Below are 14,367 nucleotides of genomic sequence, written 5' to 3'. Positions count from 1 at the left end.
CCCATATACTTGCTCAACAAGGTAAGCTAGACACATCTCAGAACATTCAACAATTCTGGCATAAACTCTGGTCCTCTGACATTTACCCAAAATGGAAAATTTTCACCTGGCGACTTCTCAATCAAGTTTTAGCCACCAATTCCAATCTGATCAGACGGAATATAGCAGTTCAACCACATTGTTACATGTGCAAGATGCATTTGGAAAATGAGACGCATCTGTTCCGGGATTTCCCCGTCTCAGCGCGTGTTTGGGCTAGCTCCTCTCTTGGAATCAGGGTTTGCTCTAACCCCCCAACGCCTATAAAAGACTGGATTCAAAATTTTCTGAAGTTCTTCTGGAAAGAGGATGGCGTAAAATTAGAAAGAGCAAGAGAGTTCATAGCAATCCTTTGGGCAATATGGTTACACAAGTTTTCAGGAACAACTCAGAAGCAAACCCTATCTCAATCCTTTCATGCAAAGACGCACTTATCAAGGAATATATGGAAGGCGCCAATATCAGGGAGTCACATATGCATCCATCCCATTTCGATGCCCAAAGTAAGATCTAAGTCTTAGTAACCAAAAGCCATATCCATGGTAAAATCTGCAAGATTCTAGTGGACGGAGCGTGGAAAAGGTATCGTCAACAGCTGCCACGAGCTGGCATTGTATGGACAGCTTCGATAGCAAGTAATCACGTTTTTGCAGGCAACGCAAAGATTATGACTCTCTCGTCCATTCAAACAGAAGCATACGCAATGTACCAAGGGCTACGGGAGGCTTTTAACAGAGGCATCAGATATATTCAAATTCAATTAGATTGTGCAGAGCTTGTACGAGCAATTGAGAGTCATCAATAACCTTTTGAAATCTCTTCCCTGGTTCATGACATCAAAGCGCTTTGTAGTAAGTTTGACCATTGTCTTATTAGCCAGGTGAGTCGGGTAGAAATAGCTCCAGCTCACGATCTGGCTGTAGCAGCGAGACTTGGTAACATAATTATTTAATGTTTGTTGTGTGTTTGTACTTGTCGTAAAAAAAAAATAAAATAAAGCACAAAACTCTCCTGTGTTCCATTCCATTCATTTCCCCCAGAGGGCACACACAAACACCAATACAAACACGAACACGAAGCCGACCACGCTAAACCAAATGCGAATCATCCAAAAATAAGGCTAAGCACCACTCATTAGTCATTACTCTGACTCTCTTCCGTTACTGCCATGCCCTGCTCTTCCCCCTTCTTCCATGGCTATCTCCGCACAACTTCACACCTCGCCATGTCCCTTAAACCTACACGCAATTTCCGCTTCCACTTCCACAACATTTCTTCTTGTTCTTGTCCTCGAACACCTTTCTCTCTCCACGAATTTGGGCAACAAAAGTCCTTTAAAACCCTAGTGTTTGGGCCCCTTCTATGGCGGCCGATAACTTGCCGAGTAGCGGCTGTCGGCGCGTCTAAAGGATCCTTTGAACTGTTGCGCCGGAGCAATGGGGAATTGCCATACTTGTTTCAGCAGAATAAGGAGTTTGGAAGGTTTGCTTGTGAAGATTATTCAGAGGATGAGTCTGATCGAGAAGTTGATTCTGCACACCAAATAGTAAGTTTTTTTTTCTTTTACTTTTGTGTTTTTCATTAGCCACTATCATATTAGAAGTATATAATTAGAAATGGTATTTATGTAGCATTTGTTTCCTTCATAACTAGTTTCTTGCTCATCAATTCGTTTTGTTTTGGATAGGTTGTGTAGTGTTTTGATTATAAGTATAGGTGGTTGTTTGGTTTACATAGGAAGTAGAATTTCGCATGAAGTTTATTGCAATTAAATTCCAAAATCAAGTTGTTTGGTTAGCGGCGGAGGAAGAACTTCCTACAGAAATTTCAACTTTTCCAGGGGAATAGGTAAGCAACTGCTTACATTTTGTGGGATGTGGAAACTCCCAGGATATTTCACTTCCCCTTTCCGCAATCTTTTGTCGAGCAAACAACTGAACTATCTTGCATTTCATAGGATGCTCCGCTTCTCTACAAACAAACAAACAAATACGATGATGGTAGGGTTGTTTATTTGGAGCGGTTGAAATTGATGAGAAAGTTTATTGCGTTATCGTATTATTTTAATTAGCACTATTTTGATAGTTAGTAGGGGAAGAAGCCTGTAAGCCATTTCACCTTGTTCTTCCACATATTGTTTTATAATGCCAAAATGGTCCTTCTCTTTTCACTTTCCTTCAGAACTTCAAGCTCTTCTCAAATTCTAACAATGTCTGTCTCCACTGAGATTTCAATATTTGATACAAGAGGGATTGTTGAACACCTTCTTCCCTTTGCTCTAATCCTCTAGCTGAAGAGGTTGGTACACTCGCTATCCTCCCAACCGACTTCTCGTTCCTGATTTTCCTCCTCTACCAATTGTCGATTTCCCGTAGAGTTTCATCGCTAACAACCTCCATTTCGTAAGATTTGCAAACAATCTTCTTCATTATGAGAAAAGAAACCTACTTGATGCAAGGGTTAACTACTCCTTATATGCCCCCAAAACCTTGTTGCTACATACGGTGACTATGCAAGGTGTGTTCATTATAGCTATAAGATGATCTTACAACATGGCAGGCTCCATCGTTAACTTACGTATATGGAGTTATTATAAATTTTCTAAACTATTTTGAAATTTAACTAAACTATTATCAGATTTTTTTGTTTCAAAATTATGAATTGAACTTGGGCAACCTTATTGTAACTCATTGGAATTTAACTATTTGAAATTGTTGGAACTAAATATAACCTTATTGGAACATTTGAATTTATATAGACTTAATGAAACGAATGTAAACTTAGTTTTTCAGGAACTTAATTTTATTTTAAGTTGAAAAGAATACGCCTTGTTGTGACGTTAAGTTGACTTTCCATATTGTAATAATTATGTTAGGGTAATTAATTAGTTCTTTGAGTTATTCATATTTTGATGCAATTGTAATGATATAGTTGTTAAATGGTGTTTCTTCTAAGAGTTGCTCTAAGCTTATATGGGCAAAGGGAAGGAAGTAGGCTATTTTATCTTCATGGTTTTTAGGCAAGGAAAATACTCTATTATAGTTCTGCTGAAAAGAAAAAAATTGGAGACTAGAAGTTTTAAACATATATGAGAAGAGCTAAAATGTAGGCATTTGTTTCATCATAGGGTTTAGACATGAAAAGCAAATGCCTCTTATGCCATCTAGCCAATTTCCTCCCATTTCCTTTGTATTCCTTACAGCAATTCTCGCATAGCCCAATTGTACTCTTGCCTCCTTTTACCTCTCTTTGAATCTCCTGCTCAATCCATAATTTGCATCAAAATGTGGTGAGAAATGGCTTAAATTTCGTGGAGTCATCTCAATTACTCAACCTAAAAATATGTGTACTTAGGCATAATAATCACCAAATAAAGATCCTATTTTTCTCTAACCCACACATACAAGCTACCCCCAAATTAGTAAATCCCTAATTCTATTCTTTCTGCAATCTTGTTTTCTAAAGCCCTGGAAACCCTTTAAAGGGAAACTTAAGGTACGAGACCAAGAATTCTTTATTAGATTTCGTTGGATAACATCCCTTATACTTGAAGAGAGTTGTGTTCTATATTTTCAATGAGTGAAAGAGAAAACTTATTGATTTCATAGACAAGAAAGGAAAAACAAAAGATTTTGGGGAATATGTATAGTCATCTCAATGACTTAACCTTACAATTCATGTAGTTACGGACAACAATTAGCAAAAAAAATGATATACCTTTAATGGTACGTATTCAAGTTACCCCAAAAATAGTAAGCCCCTAATTCGATCCTTTTCGCAATCTTTCTTCTAAAGCCTTCAAGACCCTTTAGAAGGGAAATTTTGAATTTAGGAGAGCAAGAATTCTTCTTTTGATTTCGTTTGATGCGATCCTTTGCTTGAATTTGGTGAGATTCATATAATTCTCTTAATGACTGAAGGAGGTTACTAACCGATTTATAATAGACAAGAAATGAAAAACAAAGTAATTTGAGGAAAAACCTAAAGGATCTACTTGTGTGCCAATTTTAACGCTACTCTAAACAAAAGCTATTAACTATCAAGTGGCAGTGGTAGCTTAACTTTTTAGATAACAAAAAAATCAGGAAGTGGTAACTAAATACTTTTTTTTTTTGAAGTCAACCCAGATTACATGTGAAGAAATAAGAAAGTTGAGGTCGAGAAGGCATTAAATAGAATGAAACTAGGAAAGCAGCTGGTTGGGATGATGCTCGATACACCTATTGGGTTTTGGACTTTTGGTGATGGCTGCGAAGGTGTTATTTGATTACTAAAAGACTTATTCAACAATATATGTCGGACAAACAACAAACCGCAAGATGGAAGGAAAATCACTATGGTTACTATCTATAGAAATAAGGATATGCATAAGCCTCATAAAATTATCAGGGAATAAAATACTGTGATGGAGCTGTTAGCCCCTTTTTTGCACAGTGCAATCAAGAAGTCTAACAATTTGTCTCGACGATCATACCATGACATATTGGGAGAGTGGTAGAACATAGATCAAGAAAATGTACCAAAATTTGAGAGAGCCAATTTGGGTTTATGATGGGATGCTTTTCCACAAAAGCCATTAGGCTTGGCAAATGGTCAATAAGATTGGTTTTGGGTTGGGGAAGTTTCCGCTGTGAGTAAATATAGTCGAGTAAATTTTGATATGGAGTTGGCAGTGCCTTGATTATGACTCGAATTGTGTAATTTCAGGTCGACCCAACGCATCAAGGTGTCTTTTCACTTCCATTTGGGGATGAGTGTATAATATCCATTCTTTAAATTTTATATAAAAATAAAGAGTTTAGTATGTCACAGTTCACATGCATAAGTGAAATTAACTAAAGCAACATGTAATTATGAAATGACTGATTGGCTGAATTGGATTTTAATGTGTCAAGCAATTTAAAGACCAAGATAATAATTCGTTTTACTTAGACATTATATGTCAAATATGTGAAAGTCAAATGTTAAGGTACAAAAGCACAATAGAACTTTTTGTATTCTCAAATAATTATCAAAATGCTTCGAAGTGCTATTGTTAACCCATAAAAAACGATTGATCTGCTTGATTTTTGGTCAGATTGCATCTGACCCGTTTTCTTTGTGGATTATTTGGGGGTTTGGGTCAAAATCTTGTGCTCAAAACCTGATTTTGGGGTTGATTTTCGTATCACTTTCGAGTATGGAAGCATCCATGCTATTAGACAATAATGGAGAAGTTTTAGGTTTCTCAATATACATATATACGAAGCTACAAGGACAAGAAAAAGAAGCAGCGTAAATAATACAGCACCTTAAGAAGGATCGTATCTCATCAAACTATGAGTTTTTTTTTGGTATGGTGAAGACTGAAGGTACACATGTCACTTATTATTACCAATGAAAAAGGGATAAGATTTAGTGACAGACTAAATTTGCCATCATTATTCCAATAATTTGAGCAATTTTGCAATGATCTATCTCTACTTTCTTTTATTGTAAATATGATTCCTTTGCCGGACTCTGTTTCATAATCAAGCTAACATCTACTATTGGGACGAAGATATAAGGGAGGTGAAAAAGTAGAGTTTGAAAAGTGGAAGGACGAGTCTAGGGCCTATTTTAGAGAATATTTTGGGGTGGGGGGAGCATACTAAAGAAGAGTTAATTCAATGTTCGGGACACAGAGTAGTAGCCGGTGGAAAAAGTGGAAGGAATTATTTTGAAACAAATACTGAAGAAATGTTTTGTTTATTCAAAAATTCCATCTTAAGCTTATCAAATATTTCCATATCTCCCAATCACTTGAGAATTTCTCTGTTTTTCTATTTTCATAGTTTGTGTTTCCATGCAAAATAGGTAGAAACCATATGATACCTTCTTTTATTCTAGAAGATGACTGTAGAGGTGTTTGAATTGATATTCCAAAAGAGGATTGAGGATTGCAGTAATGGCACTATTCTTTTATAAATGCAACAAACGAGCTTTGTGTAATTTTTCTTCATCTTCTTGTTTTTTTTACTAGTCTCTGAGGAATACCTCTTGTTAGATATATTTGAAGAGGGATAGAAAATGATAAACTGGTGTAACCGTGTAATTGATGTTTTTCTAAAAGATCCTTCTTAGGGTCTTAGGATTTTCATCTTCATAAATACTGAAAATTCTATTGTGCTCCCGGGAGCACGGTGCACACCATGCACCCAGTAAATTTGTTCCATTTCCTATAAGTAAATGTTCTATTTTAACAAATATTCATTTTAAGCATATTTTTCAGCAAAAAAAAAATATATTATAGTTTCCGTAAAAATTGTTCTATTTTCAATAAACAAATGTTCTATTTCAACAAATGTTCGTTTTAAGCTTATTTTTTAGCAAAAATTTATGTTCTATATTTTGTGAATCCGTTTTATTTTCGATAAGCAAATGTTCAATTTTAAAAAATATTTTTTAAAACTTATTTTCCACCAAAAAATATGTTCTATTTTCACTGAGAATATGTTCTATATTTGATAAGCATATGTTCTATTTAAGTAATTGAACTCTAGTAATGTTCCACTTTTAAAAAAAATGTTCACTTTCGTTTTTGGATTATGGTAATGTTCCACTTCAATAGTAAAATGTTCTTTTTCATAAATGAATTTTTGTAATGTTCTATTTCAACAATAAAATGTACGTTTTCGTAAATGAATTTTGTAATGGTCCACTTCAAGAGTAAAATGTTTGTTTTCGTATTCGTAAATGTTCGTTTTCGTATTCGTAAATGTTCTGTTTTGTATTGTGGGAGCACAGTTCTCATTGTGCTCCCGGGAGCACAATGCACGCATTACATAAATACTTAACGTTTATGTTGATTTTGGTAAACTCAAGAATCTTTGATGTAACACATGGATTACTTCTCAGAATTCTTCAACACTTGACAATATTGAGGAATGGAGATGGAAATTCACAATGCTTTGTCGAAACAAAGATGAACAAGAAGTGGTGTCAAGGGAGAGAAAGGACAGGCGCGACTTTGATCAACTTACTGCTTTGGCAACGAGAATGGGTTTGCATAGGTATCATGATTTGTTATATTCATGCTTTACTGTATACTCACAAGTGTACTGAATCTCGGCTGTATCTCAACCACATAGTAAAGATTTATGAGATTACTGTGGCCACAATTTTAGGCTGCAACAGCCATGAACCATCTGTTTTGCTTGTAAAATGAGCCTGGAATCGTTATGGGCTTATGGCTACACAGACCGCATTCGAGATTTAGTATCCTCAATTCCTCAGTAGCTTTTATTGCTTTTGATTTCTAATCACAAAATCTTGATCTTGCAGCCGTCAATTTTCCAAAGTGGTTGTCTTTAGTAAAGTTCCATTACCAAATTATCGCCATGATCTAGATGATAAGCGGCCACAACGGGAGGTAATGCAGCAATCTTGTATTCTCTATTCTTGTTTTTTACTAGGTAGTGGTACTTGTATAGCTTTGTGTTCTGTATGATTACAAAAAGGGCATCATTTGATAAATCTTGTTGCCACTTCAGGTTGTACTTGGATTTGCTCTGCAACAGGATATAGATATTCTTCTCAAGAGGCACCTTTCTAAAAAATCCATGAATGAAGGGGTTATTCCAAATTACACTATTTCGGGGAACAATTCCTATTTAAATAAGCAGGAAGTATCATACCATCAGCCTGAGCCCACGGCAGAGATCAATGCCGCCAGGGAGAGATCCCTTCGGCGGAAAAGTTTGCAAATCCGGGATCAGCAGCAAGAGTGGCAGGTTTTATTTCAGTCTTTGACAAACTTTTGGTAGTAACTTTGCTTGTTGTAAGACCTGGAACTTGATTAGCTGTCAATTCGGGGAAGATTCATTTAGACAACCTGTTCTGTTGGTGTGGCAAAATTGGAAATTATGGGGTTGGGGACATGGAAAACAGTGGGGTGGAGAGGAGAGCCAAAAGGAAAAAGAAGTTGGATTGAGTGTTGGCAATTGCAGCATCAGTTTCCGTAGCCATTAATATTATTATTATATTAAATTTGATCCAATTGCTGAAATCCCTTTTCATTTCTCACTTTGCAAAATTCTAGGAGCATTAATTGTGGCAATCAAAGTTTAGATGGGAAGGTTGGTGCCTGACTTCATAAAATGAAGAATGTGGTCGTGAATGGCATTTGACACATTAATATTGCAATTCTTAGAAGGATATAGCACTAAACTCAAACCATTTTCAAGACGCTTTATCCTTTTCTTTTGTGACCAATGATGAATGTTTAGTGATGAGACTATTAATGGCGATTCTGTCCTTGGAATTGTGATTCGCATGAATGTTCAATGTTAAAGGAACTAAGTGTGAGCGTCTTTCATAGTTGGAAAATATGGTTATGGTTCCGGTGACGAAATCCATTGTGATTTCCCGGGAACAGAGGATTTGCGTTGCTGTTTTGCCCACAAATATGTTATTGAGTCCTTATGTTTCTTTTTTTTTTTTAGTTTTTTGAGTATACCTCATTATTATGATAGTATAATAGTATATTTTAAAGGATTTTCTGATGGGAATAATCCCAACTTTGAGCGATCCTCCCAAAACAGTCTCACCTTTCATAAATTTGGGAATAATCCCTCCTTCGTGGGACATTTGTCAAAAACGGGCCTTTTTACTGGTCAGCGGTTCAAAAGGTGATGACCTACACTTCATGTTTTTTTTTTAGAAAAAAAAAACCTCCCACCACCCCTCTCCCACCCCCACTCATAGTAAATTTTTTTTTAAAGGTGGACCATTCCCAAATTTATGAAAAGGTGGGACTTTTTTAGGAGGATCACTCAAAGGTGGGATTATTCCCATCAAAAAATCCTGTTTTAAATTTGTAATAATCAATATAATATGTATATTATGTAGTTTATAATACAGTTAGTTTCATAGTAGGGTGCAACAGTAGTGGGAATTATTGAGGAAAATCTAAAAAGTAGAGTCTTGATACGCGAAATCAAGGAAAACAGGTGAAATTGCTCTGTCACGGTCGTCGAAATTACGGCTTATCAAAGTCCACGGTGTTGAACTAGGCAAATTCTGATCACCAATGATGAAAACCCTTCTTATACGGGGGAGAATCTTATTGATTCAGGCATTATTCAAAACATGGTGTCACTACTCACTAGTATGGCATGCTAGGTCATAACTTTCCTTCGCAGGAGCCAAGGTGTAAAAAATGTCCAATTTTCACTCTTATCTAGAAATCATTTATACAATCAATTGAAGACCTTAAGAATTGGCCACATGGGTGTTGTCCCATATGTCCAACCCCTTTCTTAAATTGTTCTTAGTGAGAGTCTATATAGAGGCACTGGAGTAATGATGAGGTCAAGAAAATTTTGAACGTGGTTGGGTTTGCGGTGACGTAGAAGTGGCTTGCAACATATTTATGGAACGAAATGTAGTTAACACGGCGTGATTTTTTTTTTTTCAAATCACACAAATTGTTTTCCTTAACTTTGCATTTAAAGTTTAACGAGTATTCTTTAAACGTGATATGACCAAACCTATTATATGCCTAGGTTATATATACGGTAGATAAATAGTTACTTAAAACATGAATGCTTTATATTATTATTCATATAAATAAAGCCAACTCATATACGCTACCCAACTTAAAAGCGATGACACGTTCTTCACCCTACTTTGGTGTGTAAAGCTAACTCATATACATTATCTAACTTGAAAGCCCATGTCGCACATTGTTTTTTTTCGAGTTGCAATATATGTTTTCCCTTTCTCTTTTTGGCCAATTCTATCAAGTAAGAGAAGTAACGGGGAATAGTGCGGCGAGTTAGCGTAAAGTAACAAATATGGCTGTGAGAAGGCTTTGTTTTTCATCGTGTTGTTACGTAACAACATTTTTGAGGAGTTGCAAGTTCAAAATAGGTTACATAGTGGGCGTTATATAGCTGAACGACTGAGTATTTATTCTATAATTGATGTCTTAAGAAGCAATAGAGCCAAAGTCTAATGTATACATCAGGAGCTCTCCTCAAGTGCACCTAATAGTAGTTTGCTCATCGTTTATAATCATCCGTTTGACTTGTATATTACTAGTTTACGTCAATCATTTATGATAGCCTTATTTTTCTTTGTTTCTTTTTGAAGTTAAATTGAAGAGAATTCTAAATATCGTTTGAAAATATGACGGTCACGGGATGGATTATTTCTTCAGTTTTAGCCTAGAGGAGCTCAAATAGCTCACTCAGTGAACCTTCACTTTTTAAGTTGCACGACAGACCGTGTGTAATCTTGTACAATGTATGGATTCTTTTACGAGGAGCTATCAATCACGCTTTATTCTAGTGTTACATGGTGTAAAGATGTATGGAGGAGAATTGTAGCTAAGGGAAAAAATCGCGCTGCTGGAAGTCAATTGAAGAAGTTGGTGGTATAGGCTTCTAGCTTCCAAGTGTCTTTTGATTGGTTTTTAAGTTTTGCCATGTTCTAATTTATTGTGTTGTGAATTTCTCACTTGTGTTGGAAGTTGGAATACCTACCTTGTATATAAGGCTTACTTTGATGGTCACAACTCACCACTCACGAGTATCATCTGAACCACCTTTGAAATAGGAAGAAGATAAGCCTCAAATCATCTCTTTGATATTCTTCCCGCCTCTTTGAAAAGACCTAAGCATTGAGGTCTTGTGTATTTGAGATTTGAATTATGCTATTTATCCAACGGTTTTGATTAAGGATTAATGATGACATTTTTTGTTCAGGATTCACCGGAGGGTCAGAAGATGTTGAAATTTCGAAGAAGTCTACCAGCATACAAAGAAAGAGACGCTTTATTGAAGGCCGTCTCAGAAAATCAGGTTTTAAATCATCTTTTTGCTGATAAGCTTCAATAGGTGTTGCTCATTTTGGTTCCTTGATCTAAACTTCAAGATAGTGACAAGGGATTAATGGCATTGTGCATCATTATCATTTGAAATACATGCTTCAAATCTTTGTACCAAATATATCTATCCATAAGGCTCATAAATGGGGTGCTGTAAAGGAGCTACATATTTGCAAATATACCTGTACAGTTGCAACTTGCAAGCAGGCTTTTACAGCCATACTTTTATGATTGCAAAAGGGGATGCTTGTGTAGGGCGCTTGATTCAAAAGGCGATAAATTGACCTACTAGCTCATGCTAAAGAAGAAGCAAATGACGCCTTCTTTTTGTTTCTAAATTAATAGGATTCCGCATTATCCAATCTTGTAATTGCTTTGTCAAAAACAACTGAAGTCTGGTTTAAAATCATCTTTTGTTGACAAGCTTCAATAGGTGTTGCTCTTTTGGTTCCTGCATCTAAACTTCAAGATAGTGACAAGTGATTAATTTCATCTGTGCATTTTTATTTATATGAATTACATGCTTCAAAACTTCGTCCCAACACATATTTACCTAAATGCCCTTAATGAGGGTCATGAGTTGGGTGTTGTATGGGGGAGCTACATATATGCAAGCTTACCTGGATAATTGCTAGGAAGTACTTCCACCCATAAATTTGTGGTTGTAAAGAGGGTGTTTGTGTAGGATGCTTGATCCAAAAGGTGACTGATTGACATAATACCTTACATTAAAGAGGAAACTATTGACCCCCTTTTGTATTTCTAAATAAATAGAAGACCATCATAATCCAATGTTATAAATTGTGCTTTTCAAATGGACAAGGTTCTTAAAACTCTTGCGTAAAGCACATGTTTTGTTTTTGCCACTTGTGCTATCAGCATTTTTAACAGGTATGGCACTTCAGTTCATGCTTACAAAATCATGAAAATTGAATTAGAGTTCAGGCTTAGCAGGGATATGGCCTTCTGAATCTAAAACTGGAGGAATGTACTTCACAATTCACATATTCTTCTGTCAAAGTAGTTGTGCATGTTTTATCACTTGCACCTTTTTATTTTCTAGGGCTGTTCATCTCAGTTTTGTTCTTTACAGAAAAGAAACTCTCGATCTCACAAGTCTATTCTAACTTGTATGTTAGTTTCTGGATCAGCAAGCATTAATTTGTTCCAAAATCACTGTCCTCCCTTTTGTTAGAGGTGGGGGAGTTTGGTAAAGGAAGAAAATTAATACTTCTAAACAGAAAGAAGTCAATGTGAAACCAGTGGCTCCATCAATTCTTAGTTAATATTTCCTCTGTTTTCTTTTAGCTGTACCGAAAGGAAATTGGACACATATTTAGAGTATTTGTGTAAATGTATGTTGAAAATATTAAACAAAGCACATGTGAGGAGAAAAATATTTCCCAAAAAGGATATGTTACAATTAATTCAAAATATCCCAAAATGGAAAATGGTACAACTATTAAAAAACGGAGGTAGTATATTGCTCACACCTCCTATTGCTGATGCAGAATTGCATATGGGTTTCCATTTCTGTTCTGCTCCCATAATTCCATGCTCCTAATTTGATCTGGATTTATCTTTGATAGTGAATCCGTCTTTGCATTAAATCTGCAGGTAGTAGTTGTATCTGGTGAAACTGGGTGTGGTAAGACAACTCAACTTCCTCAATACATTTTAGAGTCTGAAATTGAAGCTGCCCGTGGAGCTAGTTGCAGCATTATCTGCACACAGCCAAGAAGAATATCAGCTATGTCTGTTTCAGAGCGAGTTGCTGCAGAACGAGGGGAGCAACTTGGAGAATCAGTGAGTTTTTACTATTATCCACTTGGTGCTCTGACCTTGATTCCTTAAGATATTAATGGGAATATAGCTAAAAGTTTTGGCAGGTTATTATATTTTCATTTTGCTGACAGGTTGGGTACAAAATAAGATTGGAGGGGATGAAAGGGAGGGATACACGCCTCCTTTTCTGCACAACTGGTGTACTGTTGAGGAGGCTGCTTGTTGACAGAGATTTGAGGGGTGTGAGTCATGTTGTTGTTGATGAAATTCATGAGCGTGGCATGAACGAAGGTAATATTAGCGCTTTTACTTTTAATTTGTCTGTTGTTGGACAGGGGTTTACTGGATGTTGAATATATGCCAGATTTTCTCCTGATTGTCTTGAAAGATCTCCTGCGCCGTCGTCCAGATTTGAGGTTGATATTGATGAGTGCAACCCTGAATGCTGAGCTCTTTTCCTCTTTCTTTGGTGGAGCTCCTATGCTACATATTCCTGTAAGTTTATGGCATTTTAAGAAGTTATATTCATAGTAATATGTGACCTCTTTTGCTTGGGAGTCTTTGAATATGACATATATTTTTGATATTTAACTCGAATCAGGGTTGGAGTTGCAGTCTTGCAGATATTGCTTATAAGATAAGATAAGATAAGAGATCAGTTATAGTGGTTTGGGAATATGAGGTGTTGTCTAGAGGATGGACTGGTTGGGGTAGTGGAAGGATGGTATACAGGAGATTTTAGAAAAAGTCGAGGGAGGCGGAAGATGACTTTAAGTCTTTAATGGAGAGTGGACGGTTTGAAAAATTGCTGGAACTTTAGTACTGAATATTGGATAGAGAATAACGGAGGCAGGGAATTCATGTAAACCACCAATGGAAATAAAATATTGAATAATGCAGCTGACCTCAGTCTACTACTATAGGTTGAGTTCTCCCTTTTCATCCACAAGAAGCCTTCACCATACATATTTTTTTTTTTTGAATTTGTTTCTTCAGTTGCCTGTTGCGCACCTTGATGTATATTCCAGTGATATGAGTCAGTTATCAATCCTGTCATATATTTCCTCCCCGCCATAATCCTTTATTAAGGTTCTATTTGTTCGAAGACCATTTATATCTTTTTCCTCATCTTTTTGGGAATTAACACTTGTTTTACGTATTTGGATTAGATTATGAACTTCATAATAGATCACATCAAATACCGAGTTAAGACAGACAAATTACTGTACCTTCGTTTTTCCTCCCCAAAAATTAGAAGATTACCGGAAATGAATTATTTTCTGTGTTGAGTCAACTTTTGTTCAAGATTGGTGAGGAAGGAGGGGAACTGTTATCTGCAAGAAGTGTTTCACGTTCTACTGCAAGTACTGGTCTGCACCTTCCTATCGAATTCTTCAAATTTTTTTTGTTGACTGCACTAAGCTACCCAGTAATCATACAGCCAATGAAGAGGTGATGTATAGAAAACATACTACACTAAGGCTCCACGACAAAGTACAAATTCATATGCATAAGATAATAGAAAGTCAAATACAGTAATCAGCATCAAGGTAAGGTAATTAGAAAAAATAAAGTAACATTGCATTTCTTTTTTGGTAGTCGTTGAAGGAGTAGCCTGAAGTAAATCATGTGCATAAAAGCATAGAAACGAGATTTAAATTTTGAAGGGATTAAAATTAAGCGCTCTTATAAAG

At 36.1% G+C, this 14,367-nt stretch overlaps 1 protein-coding gene across 1 annotated transcript in view; it reads left to right on the top strand.

Annotated features, from left to right (window-relative positions):
- The first annotated feature begins 1,066 nt into the window (after positions 1 to 1,066).
- LOC104908261 (DExH-box ATP-dependent RNA helicase DExH3) overlaps positions 1,067 to 14,367 on the top strand; it is a 39,236-nt gene continuing 25,935 nt past the window's right edge. Inside the window, exons 1-8 of the mRNA XM_010697353.4 lie at positions 1,067 to 1,585; positions 6,916 to 7,070; positions 7,342 to 7,429; positions 7,551 to 7,790; positions 10,767 to 10,862; positions 12,506 to 12,694; positions 12,805 to 12,964; positions 13,038 to 13,168. Of these exons, the coding sequence (XP_010695655.1) occupies positions 1,208 to 1,585; positions 6,916 to 7,070; positions 7,342 to 7,429; positions 7,551 to 7,790; positions 10,767 to 10,862; positions 12,506 to 12,694; positions 12,805 to 12,964; positions 13,038 to 13,168 (1,437 nt within the window). The 5' untranslated portion in view covers positions 1,067 to 1,207. The remainder of the gene's footprint in view (positions 1,586 to 6,915; positions 7,071 to 7,341; positions 7,430 to 7,550; positions 7,791 to 10,766; positions 10,863 to 12,505; positions 12,695 to 12,804; positions 12,965 to 13,037; positions 13,169 to 14,367) is intronic.

This window comes from Beta vulgaris, chromosome 5, assembly GCF_026745355.1.
Source record: "Beta vulgaris subsp. vulgaris cultivar EL10 chromosome 5, EL10.2, whole genome shotgun sequence".
NCBI classification, from domain to species: domain Eukaryota; kingdom Viridiplantae; phylum Streptophyta; class Magnoliopsida; order Caryophyllales; family Amaranthaceae; genus Beta; species Beta vulgaris.
Note: the sequence above shows the minus strand (reverse complement) of the source record. Positions and strands in the feature narration are given on the sequence as shown.